The sequence below is a fragment of the Helicoverpa zea genome, chromosome 10, assembly GCF_022581195.2.
Source record: "Helicoverpa zea isolate HzStark_Cry1AcR chromosome 10, ilHelZeax1.1, whole genome shotgun sequence".
Lineage (NCBI taxonomy): Eukaryota > Metazoa > Arthropoda > Insecta > Lepidoptera > Noctuidae > Helicoverpa > Helicoverpa zea.
Genome location: NC_061461.1, coordinates 8,342,666 through 8,366,530, shown reverse-complemented (window position 1 = coordinate 8,366,530; position 23,865 = coordinate 8,342,666). Strand labels below are relative to the sequence as shown.

General features: G+C 36.1%; 2 protein-coding genes across 2 annotated transcripts in view; one reads left to right on the top strand and one right to left on the bottom strand.

The window, feature by feature from the left end:
- LOC124633934 (prominin-2) overlaps positions 1–22,746 on the bottom strand; it is a 28,517-nt gene extending 5,771 nt beyond the window's left edge. Inside the window, exons 1-8 of the mRNA XM_047169314.1 lie at positions 21,774–22,746; positions 20,930–20,985; positions 7,404–7,627; positions 5,476–5,663; positions 2,855–2,950; positions 1,593–1,795; positions 1,066–1,201; positions 428–602 (exon numbers count right to left, since the gene is read on the bottom strand). Coding sequence (XP_047025270.1) covers positions 428–602; positions 1,066–1,201; positions 1,593–1,795; positions 2,855–2,950; positions 5,476–5,663; positions 7,404–7,627; positions 20,930–20,985; positions 21,774–22,746 — 2,051 coding nt within the window. The remainder of the gene's footprint in view (positions 1–427; positions 603–1,065; positions 1,202–1,592; positions 1,796–2,854; positions 2,951–5,475; positions 5,664–7,403; positions 7,628–20,929; positions 20,986–21,773) is intronic.
- Positions 16,736–20,817, top strand: LOC124633937 (circadian clock-controlled protein daywake-like). The gene is made up of 5 exons (XM_047169318.1): positions 16,736–16,897; positions 17,127–17,349; positions 17,649–17,773; positions 17,955–18,107; positions 20,564–20,817. Exons 1-5 carry the CDS (start codon positions 16,822–16,824, stop codon positions 20,716–20,718), a joined length of 732 nt encoding a protein of 243 aa, XP_047025274.1. The 5' UTR covers positions 16,736–16,821; the 3' UTR covers positions 20,719–20,817.
- Positions 22,747–23,865: the final 1,119 nt, after the last annotated feature.

The window sequence follows — 23,865 nt, the reverse complement described above, 5'->3', positions numbered from 1 at the left end:
TTGTAATGACTGACTTTATATGGTGTTCTAATTTTCGCACATTTTTATTCTATTTACTTTGTTTGAAAAATTCGTTTTTTTATTTTTACGTATTTTTCTTTTTTCTTTGTGTTTATCGACATATATTAACCAGTATATTAACGCATTTCATTTAATGTGATTATGAACGACACACCCGATATATGTTTCAGATCAAAATATGGGTTTTTTAAAAAGATTTTTGCTAAGCGTATCTATTTACAGATTCATTTAAATGTTACTGTTACAATCTTTTTATCGTCCAACTGCTGGGCACAGGCCTCCTCTCACACGGAAGGATTGAGCATTACTCACCACGCTTGCTCAATGGAATTCATTTAAATATCAGTTTAAAATTATTAACAGATTATCAAAACATAAATTCCCAACTTAATTTCGAAATCATTACCAACCTAACATAAGAGTCCATCTCGCGAACTCATATCTCTGCACTCTCTCGAGGCCGATCTCCAATTGTCTGGCGATAGTGTGCAAACCCGACGTCAGATGGCGCACTATGTCGCTAAGAATCTTAGCTGAACTGTGCACTGCCTCTCTACGGAGTTCTACGTCTCGTTGGATATCTGAGAAAATAAAAAAACGATTAAGATTTTCAAACGCACACGGCTTGCGGAAAACTAATGTGTAATGTAGTGTATAATTATTCAAGATTGTAGAAACCGAATTATATTTTGCAGTGAAAGAGAGCGGTTTTTTATAAGATAATTTTAGAATATAATAATTCAGACACAAGGCTCATTTTACTGGTTACTTATAAGGTCTCTGATAGCATTTTAAGCACTTATCTGCCAGATGAACTGCAATTTTTTTTCATAATATGTTCAGCAATTTCTGGCAGAAATTATAAGCAGCCTTTATCAGGCAGATAGCTAACTGACACTTTATCGGTAACCAGTGAAATCGGGCCTAAAATACTGCGACATGAATTGACCTTCTTGTATCTATTTAATTATTTTCACATACATTTTATTATGCACTTTATATGTATAATGTTATTCTTTTTTTACAAAAATAGGCCACAATTACCTTCCCTCACAACTGTGGTCTGCGCGAGTATAGCGGAAGGTAAAGTTTTGAACTCTTGTCTGGCTGTCGCTATCGCTCGTGTCAAATTCTCCACCCCCAGAGTGCGAAGTTCCAACAACTGCTGCTCGTGGAGAATCTGGAGCAATATGTGAGAACCGAATCAAGGACACTATCGAATTATATTATCTAACGTGTTTACGAATGTAATGCGTAGGACGTGGCTGTTGGTGGATTTCTATAACCGATCTGTCTGATCAGTTGTTTTGCGATCTGGATAATTGACATAGAGCTAGTGTCAAAATTCAATCTCTAATCGCAGATCAACGAAAAGATTGCTTATAGAAATCCATGGTCCAAGATTCATGGGTTTAAATATTTATTTAGCTATTTTCATAATCACACAAAAATAAGAGTAGCACAGTGGTAATAAAAAATTGTGAATTGATCATTAGATAATGTAACGCTTCACGTAAGCAATCATAATAATGGCAAAATATAAATCAAGAAAAAATATAAAATAAGCATACCAAATCAAACTTCATTTTCAATTCCAATGAATGCGTATTAATCGTATCACAAAGGGGTGAATCCTTTAACGTGCAATGTTTCTTCAGGTTCTCCAGCTGCCTAGCCAAGTCCTTGATCCTGTCTGATGCAGCAGAAGCCAGGGACCCTGCCTTGATGCTCACGTCTCTTAGCGAAGATATCTTCGTTGATAGGTCCTCACTTTCTGAAAATGGCAAAGCATTCTGCTGGAATACAGAGTTTTTGTGTCGTGGTGGCCTAGTAGGTAAAGCACCAACCTCTCATGTATGAGTGTGTGGGTTCAATTCCCGGTCAGTCAAGTACTAATACAACTACTAAATCTAAGTTACATATATACTTTCTAAGTATATCTTAGACACCAATGGCTGATGAAATTGCAAAAAAAAAACCTTCTCCGTGTGAGAGGAGGCCTGTGCCCAGCCGTGGGACGATAAAAAAGCTGTAACGTCTAACATCAGAGTTTTTACCCGACTGCGCAAAAGTAGACTCATGTTTTTACTGTAGTGGCTTTGCAAAGTTTAAGTGTAAATATGTTTTTTGTTTCTATGTTAGCATAATTGTATCACAAATTATGTACTCCATAATGCTCTTCAAAAAATTCCATTAGTATAATGAGTAAATAATATTTTAAAAGCTTTGAACAACTTCTATAATACTGGTATTATGTAGATTAAGTAGATGATTTTACTATGACTTTGATTCAAAGAAAGTTTTTATTATTCATTTAATTAAATTCTCAAAACAAACTTTTCTCCAGACATCTTGAATGTATGTAGATTATTTCATATGACCTCTGCGACTAGAGTTTATAATATTATAATCGCCAATTTCTCAAAACTTCAATTTTATTTAAATGATCTTTGAAAGATATTCACTCAGTCTTTTGACTAAGTTAATTTTCTTGGGAATTGTTTTATTTAGACATTATTAAAATAATCTATAATTCTCATAATACCGAAAATCTATTGTTAGTTCAGTCAGATATGTGGTCCATCGGAGATAGTTATCCTGTATCAGTAAAATATTATCGATGTGAGTGAAACTGTACTTAACAAAATAAAACCGACTGCTATATTTTATCTTCTTCTAAGTCTGGCAGTTAGGTACCCACAATGCTGAAAACCGCATCAATATCAGTTCTGCCAAACGTGAGATAATCACGCACAAACTTATAAACATACCTACTGTTTAAAAACGGAATCCTACTTTTTGAAGACGATTAATAAGTTAATGTGACACATACCTGAAATTATATCTACCAAGGAATCGAACACTAGATCGATACCGCTCTCAGAAGATATAGCTTGTTGGATCGGTTCTCCTAACAGAGACTCCACATCTGCAAATGAACAGAGATAATAAATCACCTGGCCATTCATTGTCTTGAATACCTTCTATACTTGATTGGTTTCTCAACCAAATGTTCTAGATAATGGAATTATACTAGGTAATATTTTAAACTGAAATCATCCCTACTAATATTATAAATGCGAAAGTAACTCTGTCTGTCTGTCTGTTACGCTTTCACGTCTAGACCACTGAACTGATTTACACACAGAGATAGAGTTGACCTTGAGAAAGAACATAGGATAGTTTTTATTCCGGACTTTTGAAGAATTCTCTTGGAAACGCGATATAACCGAACTCTACACGGGCGAAGCCGCGGGCGGAAGCTAGTTATATTATAAATGTGATAATATCTAATCTAGTCGCGCTTTCACGTCAAAGCTACTGAACAGATCTAAACGCAACTTAGGGCACAAGCAGTCGTAAGCGTGAGAAAGGACATAGGATCTTTATCCGACTGCGGGAAGTAGTCCCCTCGGGATGTGAATGGGACCACGAGAAACAATTGTTTACGTGTAAATGTAGGTAGACAGCCAGCAATATCGTATTGAAAGTAGGTAAGTTGAAAATCACAAAATTCAATCTGTTACTGGAACGTACGGACTATTTTAAAAACAAATTGTGAAACTATTTCGTTTATTATTTCAAATGTAGGTATCACTTTATTTTTAGCAGATATTTTTTTAATCCTTATTTTTATTTCATACAAAATCACGTGCCTGAAAATCTATTTTTATCGCTCGTTTGCCTATTTCATATACCTACCTGCTGAAAAATAGCCGAAGCTTTTCATAATGGATAGGTCGTTAGTCCTACAAAATTCAGGTACCTTCATAACGTACTATTTCTAGAAAAAAGACAGCTTTTCATAATATGCACACCGGTTTTTCTGAAAACTTAATTAAAGTGGATAAAAATGTTTGAACAACGTCCCTACTTTCATATAATAGGCATACGTGGTGTTTTTCATTTTATTGCTAAGTTTTTAATTATAAAGTAAAATACCTGCACATTATAGCGATTAAAACAGTTTACTGCCATGTTTGCATTATATGTAATTTTACTACATTTGTGATGACTTGCGCAAGACGGCTGGCAGGAGCTGGATGCGAGAAACCGAAAATCTATCTCAGTGGCGTGCACTTGGAGAGGCCTATGTCCAGCAGTGGACTGCGATAGGTTGATGATGATGGATTAGTGTAAATAAATATTTAATAATCTATCCTTCCTCTCTTTCATACCCATAACACGCATGTCTGAATCAAATAATTTTCCCATTAACAAAAAACTGATACTCATAATAAACGTACGTATTTATACTTATTTATACCATCCATTCACATAGTATCGTTGACATATCGAGTGTTTCTAGTGTCTATCGAGATATCAACATGACGCGACTAGTAGGTCAATACCAATTGTTGACCTACTCTTGAATGCGGAGACATCAATAGCACCCTGTAGATCACACTCCAAAGACTGGCGTTCAGGCTTATTAATAGATGAGAGCACTCATCTATGTGCTGTGAATACGTAAGTAACTTCTATGTTATGCTGTTTAACATACGTAGTTTATAGTTTGTGAAAAATTACACAATCTTTACCTACTAAATACAGAGGAAACATATATGGCCTTACTACAAAAACTTTAAAAACTGTTTTACACTTGTCTAAAAAAAATATGGCTCCAAAATGAACCTTATGTCAACGTCATAATTTGAAATTTTTTTAGACAAGTCTTAAACTGACGTTAAAGAGTTTTTGTGGTAAGACGGTTTTTGTTTGTAACTAAGGGCGCCAAAATTACCAAACTGATTTGAATATTTCTTACAGACTCTAGGCTATAATTTTGAAACCGCGAAAAACAGTTTCTTGTCATCTATATGGTGTTATGAGTAGTATTTTAGGATAACTTTGATATAATTTTTTTGCAATTCTAAACTATGTATTTAGGTACCGGTTCTTTTTTTACAAGTGATTATGAAAATATTTCACAAACTGCAGTTCCGTAGTTTCAAACCAAAATGTTCCCACAAGAACGGAAGCAAGCCGAATGTTTGCGGCTAGCTCATTTAAATCAATTACAATCTGAGCTTCCGCAGATCTGGGGCGCAATTGCGAACCACGACTGTGGCTGACTTAGATTGTAGAACTTACCGCTGGGTTATAAAAACATCTCTTAAATAAGTACTTTAGAAATGTAATTTCGATAATGTAGTTAGTCATTTGTACACCTGCTTATAAAAAAGTTAGGAATGCGAAATAAATTCTGTCTGTCTGTTAAAGTAAACTTAGTCGTAGGTACAGTAACACTACACTCATTGAGATTATAGCATAGATTTAAATTGAAACCTATCGAATATTTACTTATCTTTTTAAGACAAATCAACCCCTGGCCTGGCTTAAAACTTTGAATGTCATAGTTATTTATTTATTATTTAACAACAAATATCTTGCTCTAACTGTCTGAAAGTAATTTTTTGAAGAGGCTTATTGCAATATTACAAAGAAACTTACTCTTCAAATCCTTCTTATAAGCATACAGCACTAAATCCACAGGAGGAACGAGACTATGATGCAACTCGCGCGCAGCCGCCGACAGCCAGGACGCGATGTCCGCGCAGGCGCAGCTGACCACGTTGCGGCCGTTCGACGCCGCCAGCCGAGCCTGTTCATTGCTCACTGCCATCCCTGATATGAGGACGCTGAAATTGTTTAATTAAGAGGAATATTATAATGTTGGAAATTGAATAAATATTTATTTATAACTGTTACTTTTGCTCTGGTTTTCGTTTTGTTCTTTCCAAAAAAATCTTATACCTACTTACAATTTTTCAGTGTATAGTTTAGAAGATTGTGTGAAAACAAAAATGACAGATTCCTGAAAACAACTATTTTCCATGAATTTTAAATTTTTCGTTTTAAGAAAAATGGATGCATATGCTGTCGATGTAAATGGGCTTAACACATAGGCTTGGCACCTTTCAACCAAATCAGGCTATAAACTATATTATAATTATAAAATTATGTCGCATATCGCATAAGTTAATAATGAGCTGATGTAGGATAAATTATTAATTGGCAATTTTAATCCGTCATTTGCATATTACCGTTTCATGAGGACCTATATTTTTGGCAAATGTAAAATAGAACATAAAAACATAATCATTTGGTGGTCTTAGCGAATAACTTTTCCATTTCAAATTCATCACTGAATAACATGAAATAGGACCTCAAATCGGCATTTTTTGTACTATTTCCTCGTTACGTGAAGTTCCTTTTTAATGAGCGTTGACAGGCAAAGGAATTGGGTGCTATGGCTGCACTTGTCCCTATTAGATTTTAATAATCCTGGGAACATTTCAATGTATTGCTTCAGCTGTATGCAAATTGGAATTACTTCATTATGTCTTTATGTCATGCACGGAATGACAACTTCTTCACATAGGCATGAAAATTAAAAATTCAAAAAAATCTATGTAATTTTTTTTACCTATTTTTAAAGAGCTATCATAATTTTGCTTTAAATTTATAGCAGCTGGGTTTCTATGTATAAATCTTAAAATATTCATACACAATATGTAGGTATATTTTTAAAATCTTGTGAATCATCCACACAATTACAGTATATTCATACCACCACTTATAATAATCATTCAAATTCGCCTTCAAAATGATCCAGAACCTTCTGTGTTCATTCATTACGCTACAAAGTCATGAATCAATCAGAAAGCAACCATCTGGTTCTTAAAAGATGCTCCCGTTTTCTGATTGAAAAGGCAGATATCCACGCGATACACTGTCGGCGTTTAATTTAACTTTGCCAAACTTTCTTAGGCATTGCCAGAGGTTCAAAGTTTCCTCACAACATTTCCGCCAAGTATGTTTTAAAATTAATTAAGTCGCATCCACGTTAGATGTGTGTAAACACGGGGATCGAATAAATTAGTTCTTAATTTATTTAAATAGAGCTTTAAGAATGATTTGGTGTGCGATAATGTGTTTACTTGTTACATATTTCTCGTTTGAATTAACATACATTGTGTGCGGATCCTGTTTAAATATTTGCAATTGTTGATCGTTGTGTAAGAGGATTCTTCGAATTTCTTTAATGGGTTTCGTGTGGGTGTATGTTGTAGTTTGAAAGTGAACAAATATTTCAAATGAGTCATAAAATGTAGGTATAGAATTTCGGTCAACATTTTAAAATTATCTGCTATGCTATCTAAAGAGTATCACAAAATGATAAAAAACTTATTTTAAATGTAACCACATATCTTACTAGTTTTCGAAGTAAAAATAATGAACATGTCAGTTCCATTTTCTCTCGTAAGAAAATATTAGCTGAAAATCTGTTTTACTTATTGGCGTCTTGTAGTATCGTGGACTACTAGTAAAGCCTTTGAGAGTTCCTTAAGAAAATACAAGGTTAATATCGTACTAACCAGCAGATGAGCACGAAGAATAACGTCACAACCACCAGAGCTCGGTCATTGCAATTTGAGTTCTCCGCTTCAGGGAATAGAGCTCCTGTTTCTAATTCGTCGTCATATCTGGACCTTGAGAATAAGGACAGTATTCCCAAGATGAGGAGGTACGCAGGTATGACGAGAGCTATACACGCAAACGCGATGATGAATGCCAGGAACGTTGATTCAACTTTTATTGACTGAAACAAAAATAATGTCTGTTAATTTTGTTTAAAATATATCTGGTTTATTGTTGATATTTCTTGAATAATTACTGGAAAAATACCTCCTACGATTTTATTTTTATTAAAATAAAGGATTTCATGAGATCTGAGCAAAGCCCCAGTTGTACTTTCTTTTCATTTGAATGGAACTGTTTGTTTTTTCTGAATCAGTCTGTAATCTAGAAGGTTCGATCAGTTAAGAAGTTAATAGATGCGTGTTTAATTTTTTCACTCATTTTTACTTTGTTATTGTAAACAGCCTACGGACAACGCCTTAATCTACAAAAAAAATATTAAGCCATGACATAAGAAATAAACTCGAACATTCGAACACCATGTCGTCGAATCGCCATTTTTTCTGAATAGCAGCGTTTTACCTGAAATAAAACGCATATTAAATACTTACCTTATTTGAAGCTTACTAGTTTGAGATAGGCACCTACGTGTTTTCCGCTTTTATCTCTGTCCTTTTCTACCCCATATCTTGCATCTCTCTCGCACACCGACCAGTTTCACTCCCCACCAGGCAGGAGGCGACGAGTGTTCTCGGCGGCCACAGTTCGTCATTGAGTCGAAAACACCAGGCAGAAATTAAAATGTAAGCTTCAAATAAGGTAAGTATTTAATATGCGTTTTATTTCAGGTAAAACGCTGCTATTAAATTCTTGACCGTTATTTGAAGCTTACTAGTTTGAGACGTGTTTGTTATCGCCTGGTGGAAGTGGACGCCAATGTGAGCAAAAGCACAATGAAATTGTGTATGTAAATAGGTACTTAGGTACACGAGTAATCACATGTAAGTATGTGTATTGCGTCCTGGAATACTAATGTAATCAAAGTTAACTGGTACTGGTACTCAGCTACATCCTGTTAGACTGGAAGCCGACCCCAACATAGTTGGGAAAGGGGCTCGAAGGATGAGTAATAAAAATTAAAAGAGAGATGCAAGAACAAAAGCAAAAATTGATTTCATTTTCTAATAGTAATTAACAAAAACATTGCGATACTTCTTAATAACAATAGTAACAAAAATATAGACATTAATCAGCTGGATTAATTAAATAATCGAGATAACTTGCTACTTCTATTTAGTGGGTATCTTTCCCTTCTGTAAAAATGGGCAAATGTATTGCCTGATCGCCAATTACCCTTTGCTAATATATCGTCCAAAGGTATATTGTCAACACAGATTTTGACGCTACCGCCGAGTGGAAGCTTCCTGGGGTTGTAGTTATTCGTGCCTCTTTTAACAATGTCTTAATCCACCCGCATCATCGTTCGGGTGCCTGCCTTTGGTTGGCCTCTAACGGATATAAATAAATTTAAGGAATTAGCCGATGTCCGTCTATCTTCTAACAAGGCTTTAGTCTTTCTGACCCAATACACTGGACTTAGATTTATATTTTCCTGATTATCCATCAAACAACAACCCGACTGCCTATGACTAGAACTGTCGGTCTTAGAGCCAAAGACTGGCCATAAGATTAAATTATCTTTGTTGATTTTGAAATGTTCTGGGTCTATTGCAAGCAAGGAAAGATCATGGACTCGCCTTTCCGAAACAAGCTAGCAAAAGAAAGAGCAGCAGTGTGCCTGGAAGTTGCAAATGGATTATTCTCGTCTACGTTTACTGCACTTAAGTAGGTTACCAATTGGTCAATATTCCAGATGGACGGCTTCCCGGGGAACAGGTTTGCTCAGCGCTATTGATTTTAAAATGTGTCCGACTAGAACGTGTGAACCTAGCTCTAGAGTGGTTTCTGCATTGCATAGTGTAGCTATAACTGACTTGTGTAATAAAATAGTATTGTATGCTAGTTTATTTACTATGTGTAAGTCCGCTAAAAATTGGGTAAGTATAGGTCCAAATAGGGATTCAAGGATTCATAGGATCCAATTTCATACCTTTCGCCCCAATTTAACCATCGACTCCAAGCTGATTGATAAGTGTTGATTGAAGAAGACTTCAGTCGGAGAGACTCCTTGTCCCTCCCCCCCCCCATTTCCTTGACCTTGGCAGGGGGTATCCCCGTTGCTGTGTCTATCGGTTTCTGCTCGAGGTTCATCAGTGTGTAGGGTACTGCTAATGATCGGGACTTCAAATCTGCTCGCCAAAATACCTGGTGCCACCGAAGGAACTACTATGAGATTAACTCCCGTTCCTGAATTGAGATGACTGAGGACCTACGGTATAAGGTAAGGTGGCGGTAATACCCATGCTAGCGGGTAAGTCAAAACTTGAGAAAAATGCATCGTGGAACCCCGCTTTCGGGTCCTTCAGATCTAGGGGCACGTAGTACACAACTATGTGTCCCTGGGCTCGCTTCGAGGCAAATAGGTCCACTGCTGATACAAGATGCCACTCCGGTGGAGGTTTGTGTCGGGAGAGATGGTCTGCCTGACTGTTGAATAGGGCTGGTATATGATTCACGACGTGATAGATTTGATACAGCTCAAGATAACTGAATACTCTGTACGTCAAGTTCGGTAGGCTCCTTGATCGGGTGCCACCTTGATTTCTTAGATATGACACCACAGTCCCATTTCTGCATTGAAAAATGGCTGTTGATCTCTTTAGCAACTTGCCGTGATTTTCCAGTTAATACTGCAAGCATCTCTTTCAGATCGCAGTGAAAGCCTTTTTCTCTCTCGTTCCATGAACCCATTACGGGAGTTCCGTTCAGTTGTGCCCCCATCCTACATCGGAGGCGTCCGTGGTTATAAGGTGACAGGGAAGTGGCGAATGAATATCCAAGGTTTGGTGGCAGCTGACCAGCCACCACTTTAGATCTGCTAAGGTATCTGCTGGTAGGTTCAACATTGCTATACTCCATTCACCGAGCCGTGAGCCCACAATGTAACCAAAGAATGACACTTTTTCAAAATGGTGGGTATAACCCGACCGATGACAAAAACGTCACATTTTTATGTAAAATGTTCTTAGTATCTGTGGTCTTCAATTAAGTAGGGTTCTATGTATGACAGTCAAGACTTCTAGGTTCATTTTACATGTAAACGATTTACTACATATTTCATTAAAATTAAGAAAATAATTTACGGCATTTATTATACATATTTGATTTCAATTAAGTTTGAAAAGATTGCATAAGTTCCACAGACATCGTTCTAAAATATCATTTCTAATGTTGTCAGTATATTACTTTCGTAGTTATTTTTATAAAATATGATCATTACTTCAATCGTGACTTATAAGAACCCTTTTTATGGTTTGTTCACCGTTTGGCTCACGGTTCCATGAATAGGGTAGGTATAGATTGCTGTTCAACACTGCATTGAGGAAAGTGAGGAGAGCCCGGTAATGCAGTCTGCCGTATGGAACAACGAAAACTTGCGAAGTTTAAAAGTCCTATCAAGCTATGCAGGTCTTCTAAGTTTGTCGTGCTGTTTGTCACGTAGTGCGTTTTGTCATTATCTTGTTGATAATGCTTGAGATTTATTCACTTGCCATCCAAAACATGGTGCAAATGATCCCAAAGTAGGCAAATATATCTTGGTGAGCCACCAGAAAATCGAGATACACAATTATAAGTAACCCTTGAGTTTTCAAAGTTTGAGCCACCCAAATTGGTCACTGTGGCGAAGGTCTTGGGTGCCGTGCTTAAGCCAAATGGTAGGCACGTAATCTGAAGCAGTCTTCTTCTGTATACTAGTCGAAGAACATATCTGTGACCTTCGGCTACCGGAAGGTAGAAGTAAGCCTGGGCGAGATCCACTTGCACAGCCATTCGTCTTTCTGAAGAAACTCTAGCACCCGAAAAACATTTATTAAACTGAAGGGTTCCGTAATTATGAACTTGTTGAGAACCTTGAGATTGAGTATTGGACGGTTCTTTCCGTCGCCTTTTGGGCACAAGAAACATATTGGAAAGAAAGCTGGCAGAATTTGCAGCTATCAATAGAACTTTTTGTTTTATCATTTGGGATATGACGACATCCATCTCTTTGGACTCTCTGGTCAAATCTGGCATTATCTATCAAAGGTGGCTTTTGGCCAATGGTATGCGATACCCAGTTATTATTTTTAACAAGAAAGGCGGAGCTCCCATTTCTTTCCATTGGTCCTGATATAATGTTAGGCAACCCGCCTGGAAAGTCATAACTTACGTGCCTTGTTGGACGCATCAAAGTCCGCCTGCGGTCCTGGACGCTTTCTGTTTCCTCTGTTGGACATGGTTCCTATTGTAATTTACTCGTGATATCCCAAGGGAGCTTTTAGAGTTTTGCGTCACACGCCATTCAGCGTGAGTGTGATTACCATTTCCCTTCGAGGGAAGGTTATAATGGCGACTCTTCGAAAGTCGATCCAAAATGCCACCCTGCGAGGGTAGATTGCAATGATGGTACGACCCGCAACATGCATGATTGGTACCCTGCGAGGGTCCGTGATAATGAGCCGACCCCTGCGGGGGATGGCTAGTATACTTACTGGTCCCTGCTTTGTAATGATGCTTCTACTCGCAACATGCATGATTGGTACCCTGCGCGGGTCCGTGATAATGAACCGACCCCTGCGGGGGGTGGCTAGTATACTTACTGGTCCCTGCTTTGTAATGATGCTGCGACTCGCAAAATGCAAGATTGGTACCCTGCGCGGGTCCGTTATAATGAACCGACCCCTGCGGGGGGTGGCTAGTATACTTACTGGTCCCTGCTTTGTAATGATGCTGCGACTCGCAAAATGCAAGATTGGTACCCTGCGCGGGTCCGTGATAATGAGCCGACCCCTACGGGGGGTGGCTAACAGACTTACTGGCAGTCCGAGGGGAGCGTACCAAGTCTTTCAAGGCCGAAAACCATCACACGCCGTGATAATGAGCCGACCCCCATGGGGGGTGGCTAACAGACTTACTGGCAGTCCGAGGGGAGCGTACCAAGTCTTTCAAGGCCGAAAAGCTTTCTTGACACCACCAGCCCTCTTCAAGTGCGGTAGTGACCAGTCCGAACTAAGGAGATGCTGGTTGGACCGCACCTCACACCATTCTTTTTTGTCAAAAGGTTGAACGCCTTGCAGGATTGAACTAGGCCCACAGGTGCCTTAGGAACTTCGGGCTTGCTTTCTTTTCCATAGTCACGTGCACGGGCTGTGGTAGCTTTATTATTTACCGCATCCGTATTTGCTTTATAAGTCACTCATTCTGAAAACAAATTACTGAAAAAAAAAAGTACACGGAAGAAACTCGTGACAAAAAAAGGGGTAGATGTACAAAATATTAACACTTGATTTCGCAAAATCGAATATCGAACGGTAAAACCGTTAACAAATTGTATAAAATATTATAAACTCACCTGTGTTCTGCGAGAGCACTGAGTTTATTTTTCAACGAAATACTACAGCGGTTGGTTAGACCAACCTTCTCGGGCGGAAAACAAGACGCCAATGACGAACTGTGGCCGCCGAGAACACTCGTCGCCTCCTGCCTGGTGGGGAGTGAAACTGGTCGGTGTGCGAGAGAGATGCAAGATATGGGGTAGAAAAGGACAGAGATAAAAGCGGAAAACACGTAGGTGCCTATCTCAAACTAGTAAGCTTCAAATAACGGTCAAGAATTTAATAACCGATTAAGTAATAAGTTCCGCAAATAAAATTTCCTGTTATAAATCATATGTAAATATAATCATAATCATGGGGCATGTAAATTAATTCAATTTGTTTTTTTTACACATTGCTATATTTAGTCGTAAATAACCTTAAACTTATTGTGATAAATTAGTATACTTCTTAATATATTGTTATTTTTATAATTTATTTTTATCGATAAATAATTAAAAAAAAAACATATAAAAACATACTGTGTAATATTCCTATTGTATTCCAATTAAATCAATAAATCAATCAGTTGTTTTTTCGGGCACCGGCACATTGAAGACAGACCTATATAAGATATGTATATTGGCCATAAAATCCTGACTGGCTTTTCAAAAGTAAAATGCACTAAAAATTATAAAATTTGGTTCGTCAACATACCTTAACAAAGAGGAAAGAGTTTTTGTTTGTTTGTTTATTTGTACCCTAGAGGCTTCGAAACCACTGAACCAATTTGAAAAATCTTTTCACAGTTGGAGTTAGCTATATTTTATTCTGGTAAGGGCAGTAATTCCCACGGTACGCGAGTAAAACCGCGGGAAAATGATTAGTGCCATGTAGTATATAGTGCAATAAAATACCGAGGTTTTATGACCCGTTAATGTAATGTTCATGTTGATATTTACCCTTCGATATCTACAACATCAATTTTATATAGATAATGATTGTGTATCTTAGGTAATTTTCAAGGTTAACCTTAATATAAATGTACCTACGAATGAATGTTATCATACAACTTTGTAAGTAGCCATTTTCCAGTATATTACAATAATAAGCGTGTTTATCCGGGTTCATGAAGTCATGTACTTAAATCTTTTGTAATGAGAGAGTTAGAAATGGATAAAAATTAAAACTAAAACCAAATTCATATGTGGCATTTCAAACTCCATAGGGCTAGATTTATAACGAAATAATGTCATACAAAAACCTTGTAAATATATTATTTGGTATGCGAATAAAATTATTTTAATTTATTTGAGGTTACGAATAGAAGGACCTGTGTGTATATTGTATTGTCAACATAAATTATTATAGCTGAATCACCTTTGTTTGTTTCAACGAAAACTTACTCAACCTATGATATTTGTTAGCAAATTTTATAAAGCAAACGATCAATATGATCTGATTCAATACATATTGAAAATTTTACCCTATGTTACATACTTAGTAGGTATATCCTATAATTAATGTTGGTAAAATGACAATAATCACATTAAAACCATGTTAAAAAGCCTGTATCAGTATTATATCCCATGTATTTTTCCTTTAACAATACCAATAAATAAAAACAGGACTAATACATAATCTACGTTAAAAGCTTGCGTAATTAGGAATGAGCGATGTGTCTTGTCTGAAAGAAAAATGTGCTCTCGCGTTAACGAGAGAAGGAAATCTCGGAGCAATCATAGTCTAATGGCCCTGACATTATATGCTGTATCTGTTAACATTCTTTTATTGTGAAAATAGCAGTATTTTCTTTAAAGAGAAAAATAACAAGTCATTGATCTTATTAACTAATTTCAAAAAGAGAGGTTTGTCACACGGTTAAGGTACGTTTTGACTGCAACTGTCGACTGCAAAGTGGCCGCAGCTTCACTACTGATTTATATGTATTTACATGAAACCGTTTTGGATCGAAACGGCAGCAGCATGTGCAGTCGCCCTCAGATATCAATTGTTTCCATGCAGTCACGGCATGTGAGATCGGTAGTTGCAGTCAGCAGCTAGCATTGAAAACGTATCTTTAGATTGCCGGGCAGTCACAATGACGACCAAACTAGTGACCGATTGTGGTAAACTATGACACCCGTAATACAAACCTAATTTGATCCTAGTAAAACACGTATTCTCTTTCAGATAACAAACCACGGTGATGTTTGAAAATATTGCAAAAAAACTTCAGTTACTTGGAAAACAATTCTTACATTTTCGTCGCGAGCATTATAAGACTTCCTGTGTTCGTGAACTCGTGTGTGTTGAATTGTAAAGAAAGAAATCTGAACTTGGACGGAACTTTAAAGGTTTCACGTAATGTCAATGTACTTTTCTACAAAAATAAATAAGTATAGGTAGTTGTATATTCGTCGATCCCACAGTGCCTAAAGACAAAAGTCTTCAATCAGTGCATCCTACCTGTCATGACTTACGGAGCCGAAACGTGGACACTGACGGTACGGCTGGTCCACAAGTTTAAAGTCGCTCAGCGGGCTATGGAAAAAGCTATGCTCGGCGTTTCTCTAAGGGATCGCATCAGAAATGAGGTAATCCGTCAGAGAACCAAGGTCATCGACATAGCCTACCGAATCAGCAAGCTGAAGTGGCAGTGGGCTGGCCATATTAGCTGAAGAACCGATAACCGTTGGGGTAAACGAGTTTTAGAGTGGAGACCACGCCTCGGCAAACGTAGTGTAGGACGTCCTCAGGCACGGTGGAGTGATGACTTGCGCAAGACGGCTGGCAGGAGCTGGATGCGAGAAGCCGAAAATAGATCTCAGTGGCGTGCACTTGGAGAGGCCTATGTCCAGCAGTGGACTGCGATAGGCTGATGATCAATTGTATATTCGAAGTTTTTTTGTTATTGTCATCAAGTGTCATGTGTAATAAAAGGCAAGTTACTTTTTCATTCAAATATTACATCTACTTTTCTATTATACAGGAATTAATTTATAAATAATGAAAACATTGCTATTCCTTTGATATAAATTAGTTATAGCCTTTTTACCGTCCCACTGCTGGGCACAGGCCTCCCACACGGAGAAGGATTCAACGTGATACAAGTATGGAACTTTTAATATAGCATGGTGAAATCCCAGTGTATGTTATGATGCCAAATAATTATGATAATTTTAGGTCTCTACTAAAATTTATTTTTGTTAGAATACTAACTTAAGAAAGGAAAAATATTTGAATAGTAGTGTCGTGCATTTTCGCCTTTCATCATACTTGAGCGATCGATATACACGATCGGGTATCAGGAAGCTATCCTTTTAAAATGTCAATGTCTTACTGTGGATATAGCCGACGTGTGTGCGCTTGATATGTGAAAATATTGCTCTGCTTTAATTTAAAATTTTTGATGCACGAGATATCTTAATTTTTTATCTCATCTTTTCAATATTTACGGCGTGGCGTGTCCGTCTAAAACTTTCGTGCGCTTCTTCATTTAATTGTGTTATTTAGTTCAAGTTGATTTAAGAGGTATACTTTTTTTTTGTTTTGTCGATAATATACAGTATAAATAAGTCAGAAATTAAATAAAGTTCGCCTAATTTTTTTTTTCTAAAAATTTAGTTCTCAAAAATCAAAGGAACTTGTAGTAACTACGTATAGTAGGAACTTTCTGGTAGTTTTATGGAACACCTACCATGACATTATTTCCGCGCACATGGTGTTCTCATGACCTGCCATTGGATTAAAAATTATTCGTGGACCGGTTCTAAAGGACTGCGCGAAGACTATTTATTGACAATTGTATAATCAGAAACAGCTTAATTCTGCAAGACAATCCGTATACACATCAGTATAGGTCTCGACATCAACAGTGCTTAACGACTTTTTAGTCAAAATGTTTAAGATAAAAGTTTTTTATTCATTAGTTTTATTGGTAGCTCTTTTAAATGGAAGTTCGTCTAAAGTTGCGCGTGAGTGTTTAATTTATTTATCTATCAAAATAAAAATATAAATAACAACAACATTGTGTAATAAATTATTTTTAAGTTTTTTTTTTATATAATAATAATTTAAGAATTATGAAAAAAAGATTACTGAAGTTGTTACAGTTCTATTGATTTAAAACTAAGCGACAAATCATTTCGATTCTTTAAGCTACTACATAAAATACAACTTTAAATAAAACCTTTTTATTTCCAGCCTCATACATCCAAACATGTCCAGGACTAAAGTCAGATTGTTTGAAGAAAGTAGTGCAAGAAACATTGCCTCTATTCTCAAAGGGTATTCCTGAACTAGGGGTCGACTCTATTGACCCCTTGAGGCAAGATAATGTTAACCTGGTTCTCCCAGGAGGTTTCAAAGTGGAGTTCCGTAATGGAACTATGACTGGATTAAGGAAGTGTACTATTGATTCTGTGTCGTAAGTAGCTTTGGTATTCAATTGTGGAAAGAAAATATTTACTTTGGAATTTTTTATGTGTGATTAATTGATTGTTAAAAAAATGGTGGCTTAGTTTATAATGATATTTATGCTTGCTTTTTTATCGAGCATATTTCTTAGTTTGTTTTTTTTTCGATCGTTATTTAATACGAGTTACTTATCTTGTATTGTAAATTATTTGAATTTTATAAATATGAAAGTGTATTATTTTATCAAGAAGATAGCATTGAACCCTTGGAATTACAATACCAATACTAAAAGTTTTTTATTGTTGCCAGATACAAAAATGATGCAGCAGATTTGAAGATGCATTGTGATCTTACTATCAAGGGAATGTACAAAGCGTCCGGAAGAATATTGATAGTATCCATCAATGGTGATGGAAACGCTAAAATTAAAATAAGTGAGTACAATTTAAACAATTTGAAATTTAAAAATATAAAGTAAATTGAATAACTAAAATATACTAAAAATATTGAATTAATAAAAAGAACGACTTCACATTTTTCTAATAAACATATATTTTTAATTAATTCATATGCCTTTCGTTTGAAAGTCGTTTAATTTAATTTATTTTTTCACAGAAAACGCAAGCCTTCACGCAAAAATTAAGTTCGCTGATAACGTGCGTGATGGAGTCAAATATTACGAAGTAAAAACCATTAACATTAAACAAGATTATGGAGAAAAGGTTACATTCAGTTTGACCAATCTGTTCAAAGGAAATCCTGAACTGAGTAAGTATTCATTTAATCTTATTTTAACCAATAGGTGGCTATTGCAGGGTATGATGATATGGATCTAAATAAAATCTTTCTTCGAGCAGTGATTAGTAATTTAAAAAGTTTTGTTCGTGGAGCGTTTAGTGGAATAATTTACGAGTATAACAAAAATTATATATATTTTATTCAAAATATTTCAAATCATCCTAACTAATATTTTAGATTTGAGATTATTTGTTAACTCGGACGAGATGAGATTTTATCGAATGTAATGGCATTTTTGTGCTTTAAATAGGTGCTGCATTACAAGGGTTACTGTTATTTTGAGTTAAACGCTTATAAATAAATTAAATCTTTTTAATGAGAATGTGAACATGATTTCCGTAAAAATAAAATACAACAAGAAATCTTTTAAGTGCCGCACTGTTTAAGTTTAATGCAAGTGCGTTGAACTTGAACTTTTCAATATATCACCATATTGAGGAAGCAAAGGACATTACACCTTACGAGTAAATGTCTTAAAACTTTAAGTAGTTAATAATAATCAGTAGTTATCTTATCTTTTCCTTTTTATGAAAAATGCTCAAGGTTTATTGTCGTAAAACTTAGTACAGCACTTTCAAGTAAGAAATCTGGAATTCATCATAATTCTATTCTTAATAGAAAATAGTGTTTCTATTCTAACTAACTGTGGCACTGAATATTAGATCTAAATAATTACTCTTACATTCTCGGAAAATGTTTTCCTTTATAGTCATATATGTAATGGCGTCCACGGCCGATTTCGGCCACGGCGGCTGTTCTCATTTAAGGAGATCAGCCAGCTGCGCAGGACATATTATAGTGCACGAGCATTTGCGCAGACACAGGTGCACTCCCTATTCCTTCACTCTCATAACCCGATGGGACGGCAATCCGACACGACCGGAAAGACATCAGGCGCAGGACCGACATTTACGTGCTCTCCGATGCACGGGTGAATCAATCACCAACTTCCAGACTTCGGGCTGCTTTGTGAAAGTTTAAGAAAACCCACAAAGCGATTTCGGCCCAACCCGGGAATCGAACCCGAGACCTCGAGCACAGCAGCCGCGCTTGCAACCACTAGACCAACGAGGCAGTCATATATGTATAGTATTTATTAAGTATAGTCGATCTATTTCATCCAATCATATTAAAGCCTCGTGGACCCAAAAAACTGCCTTAACCTCTAGATGACCTATAGAGATTTAAATCAAGACCTCGTATTACATGGCCATCTTTGCGTTCGCAAAATTATAGAAACAATCAAAATACATAAAATCGAGACAAGGATTTGCTAACCCGTGGTTTTACATAATTTTAAATTCAATGTCAATAATTAATTATATAAAGACAGCCTGTTACATAACCTGTTACGTAAAAAAAGTCGTGGTGGCCTAGTGGACAAAGAACCAACCTCTCGAGTATGAGGGCGCGGGTTCGATTCCAGGTCAGGCAAGTACCAATGCAACTTTTCTAAGTTTGTATGTACTTTCTAAGTATATCTTAGACACCAATGACTGTGTTTCGGATGGCACGTTAAACTGTAGGTCCCGGCTGTCATTAAAAACATCCTTGGCAGTCGTTACGGGTAGTCAGAAGCCAGAAAGTCTGACACCAGTCTAACCAAGGGGTATCGGGTTGCCCGGGTAACTGGGTTGAGGAGGTCAGATAGGCAGTCGCTTCTTGTAAAGCATTGGTACTCAGCTGAATCCGGTTAGACTGGAAGCCGACCCCAACATAGTTTGGGAAATGGCTCGGAGGATGAGCCTGTTACATAACTGAAAATTAGAATTTAAAATAAGTATCTATAAAAAACAGAAAATAAATTAAGCAACCCAATTGTTTTGGGTTACTTAATTTATAATTATATTATAACGCCTAATCAATAAAATATTTTACTTTACTCATTATCTACGTAGTTTCTATGAACGATCGATCCATGGTTTTTCGATTAGATAACGTGACATAATTAACTTATATACAGTAAATATCAAACAATCTCTAGTCGATAAATCTATATTTCAGTCGATGAAGATATTTTTTTCCAAACTAATATTATAAATGCGAAAGTAACTCTGTCTGTCTGCCTGTCTGTCTTTCTGTCTGTCTGTCTGTCTGTCTGTCTTTTCTTCACGCCTAAACTACTGAACCGATTTGTGTGAAATTTGGTACAGACATAGTTTGAAACTTGAGAAAGGACATAGGATAGTTTTTATTACAAAAAAAATTAAAAATAAAATTATTCCGGACATATAGCGCCATCTATTGGTCAAATAAAAAATCTGCTGGTAGTCACTATTCCACGCGAACGAAGTTGCGTGCAAAAGCTAGTGGTAAATAAATTGAATAGAAAGTAAAAACCAACTAAGTACCTAAAGTAACTTTTGTTTATTTCCAAAGCGATTGTTGTTTAAAAAGGCGTCTGATTGTTATTATTTTATTTTTAGGTGAAGCTGTATTGCAGTTTTTAAATCAGAACTGGAAACAAATCGCGGAGGAGTTTGGTCAACCTCTCGTGGATAAGCTGGTGGAAATCGTTTATAATATTGTCAAGCGGTTCTTTGAAGTTGTTCCTAAAGATGAGTTGTTCGTTGAAGAATAAGTGCAAAGAAAAATAGTGATTTTGTAGATATAAAGACTTTTCTGTAGGTTAGTTTTGTTAAGTTAGTTGTATGATTATTAAATATAATCTAAATGTTAAGTATTTACTTTTATTCAAATGACGATAAATCCTACATCCCATTAAACCTATAATGATAATTTCATTAAACCAAGGCTAAACTAAAATTAGATATAATGAAAACAAAACATACCTGTAGAAAGGAGTACGGAAATGTGAATTCTCCCCAAACTATATCCTTGATAAGCCCTGCAACAAAATACCAAGATTACTATCTTATTATCGGCTAAATGAAAGACAAAATTTTCGTACCAAGACTTTGCAAAATTACTGCAAAAACATAAGACCTGGGGGCCGTTCACGTAACAACTATAGTTTTAAGTATAGCGTGAGTTGCACCATTTAATTATAACGATAACCAAACTAAAACCAGCCATATACTTGGCACCTATTGGTCAAATCAGCAATTTGACAACTGAAAATCATTCGGCTATAGTAAAAATAATATAATAGTGCTACCCACCATAGTTGAGTATTCAACGAAATGGCCTTCAGATTATGGGTTTTTTTGGGACAGGTTCCAAACATAATTTAAAACTATCTACAATTATATCATAAAGATTGATAAACAAATAAAAATTAAAAGTGTCATAGCCAAACATTATTTTACAATTTATTCAAGAATCAATACAAGTAAGAATCCAGTCCGATACTTTATTAGCGAGTGAGGTAATGAGATCATCTCTATGACCTCGTTGTTCGAGGCGGTGCGAAGCCTTTTGATATTGTAGAGAAAGGCACGAGGTCACAACGGTAGATTACTGTTTTATCTATTAGGACTGTTTCGTTGGAATACAACGAAATAGGTACTATCTGTATTTACTTAATTGGTTTACCTTCGGCAGTGAAATTTTGGGTTACAATAGGATTTGGTATTCCAAAAAGGTTCAATCTATTCTACATGGCTGCTAAAGATAATGTCTTGACTTTCATAATATCTATTTAATACAACAAAATTGAATAAAGTAACTGCTTACCCACTGGAAAATCAAACGGGTATATCAGATAGAAAAACTCTGACATAAATCCGAAAGGGTAAAATCCTTGCTCCAATTTCAGCGCGGGTATTAAATATGTTTCTTTTTGTGGCAAATCACCGAATCTTATTTTGCTTCTATCCTTTTCCTCAAACCAATCCTCTGTATAACTTGCCACGATATCACTATCCGTAACAGTATTTTGAGTAGCGTTAAACACTTCTTTAGGCTCATTGAACACTTCTCGTGTAATTGGTATCACTTGAATAGTAGTTTTTGGTTCTATAGTTGTAGCCACTGAAGTTACTTTCTTAACGAATGTTGTTTCTGGTTTCTGTTGACGCCTTTCTTCCGTTTTAGCATTCAGCAAGTTGTTATACTTCTCTAACCAAGCTTTTCCAGCAGTGGAATTCAAATTAAAACTTGCATCTCTTTTTCTCCATATACTGCCAATTTCTTTGCCCTGATGTCTATGATCGTGATTATCATTTTGCATATCTTGAGTTTTAATTATGTTTTGTGAGTTGTCTTTAAAATTAGTTTCTAAACAATTGTCCCACACTAGAGGCACAGGTTTTATAGCGTCTAGATTTTCTTCAGCTCTCTGTGAAACTTTTCCTTCATTTTTTGCGCCATTTCCAAGTAAAGTTGATTCAATATTTTCTTCGCGCGCATATTTTTTATCATTGGTTTTCTTGTTTTTCATCCAGTAAAATGTAGAGATTGCTTGGAAATTCTGTTCTGGTACATCCAAGGAGGCTGGTACGGTGCTGCCAACCTCATTTAGATTGTTTCCGGCGGAGGCCGCAAGCGTCGTTTCCGATGTCGTTTGAATTTGTTGGATTTGCGTCGGAAAAATTGAAGTAACTTCTAGTCCTTCAGATAACCTGTTTATATCTCTTCCTGTGGTTAAGCTTGTTTGCGAATTGACTCGATTTACAAGTACGACGAGAATTAGAGAAATCGTCGCCATAACGAAGTCATATTTTTATTGGGTTTTTTATTGAATTTATTGGTGAGCGACTGTGTGTCGTCCACTGGTGTCGACGGGTGACTGAGTTGTGGGGGTGGGATTGGACAGGGGATTTGTAGCACTTAGTAGTCTGCCCAGCGACGTTGCACAATCGTATCACGGCTACGCTCCTAGTGTACCTTTAGTGGATTATACGAAGAGTAGCTTTACTGTCATAACTTGCTTATTATTGTAGTAGTTTAATGTTGTTACGCAAAAATTTGATGGGTATCTAATCGGTTTATTTGAAGCCTACTGTTATTAGCCTAGGGAAGTAGAAATAACCTTACTTAATTTAAAATTTAAAAAATGCAGTAAAAATAGGCGTAAATTAATAACATGCATTTTCATGCACAATTTTTCAGTCAATTCATACAACCGAGTTAGATTTTTGTTCTTTATCTTTGCTTATCATTTTAAAATGAAATATTTTAATAAAATGCCGATTTCCATAAAATGGTGACAATATGAGAGACGTACAAACATAAATCGAAATCAATGAGTCAATATTTGTGCTTCTGGATTCGTAAATCATCATCATCATCATCATCATCATCAGCCTATCGCAGTCCACTGCTGGACATAGGCCTCTCCAAGTGCACGCAACGGATTCGTAAATATCATACTCGAATTATAATTTTACACTCATCTTGTATAAACGCTAGTGAAGAAAAATCTGAATTATTTTAATTAAGTTAGTGTTTAGTTTCGTTTATTATGTAAACAAAACCTTTTTCGTTGTGGCTTGTCGGTCAGTCACTTGTAGTTAAATAATCTTTTTGGAAGGGCTTAAAATTTTGTTAGCCTGTATTGGATTAAGGTAAAACCACTGAAAGTGGATAATCCGTGCTTAAGATCAATTTAATCGTGTTACTTATACTTTGTATCTAATCGCAGTTTTCGATGAAAAAGCTAATTTTACATTGTTTACGGAAGTAAAGCTGGTCAAGTCTATGAAAACACGATAGGTTATAAACAAGTGTTAGTCATGTTTTCAAATATACCTAAAAGTTGATAAAAAAAAATGAACTCGGACTTTTCCTAAAATTAAAAAAAATGTTTTGTCTTCATCATCATCAT

Excerpts from the sequence above, each read along its gene's own strand:
- LOC124633937 (XM_047169318.1), top strand. The coding sequence starts at position 16,822 with ATGTTTAAGATAAAAGTTTTTTATTCATTAGTTTTATTGGTAGCTCTT. Across the intron at positions 17,774-17,954 it reads AAACGCTAAAATTAAAATAA|AAAACGCAAGCCTTCACGCA; the intron begins GTGAGTACAATT and ends ATTTTTTCACAG. Across the intron at positions 18,108-20,563 it reads CAAAGGAAATCCTGAACTGA|GTGAAGCTGTATTGCAGTTT; the intron begins GTAAGTATTCAT and ends TTTTATTTTTAG.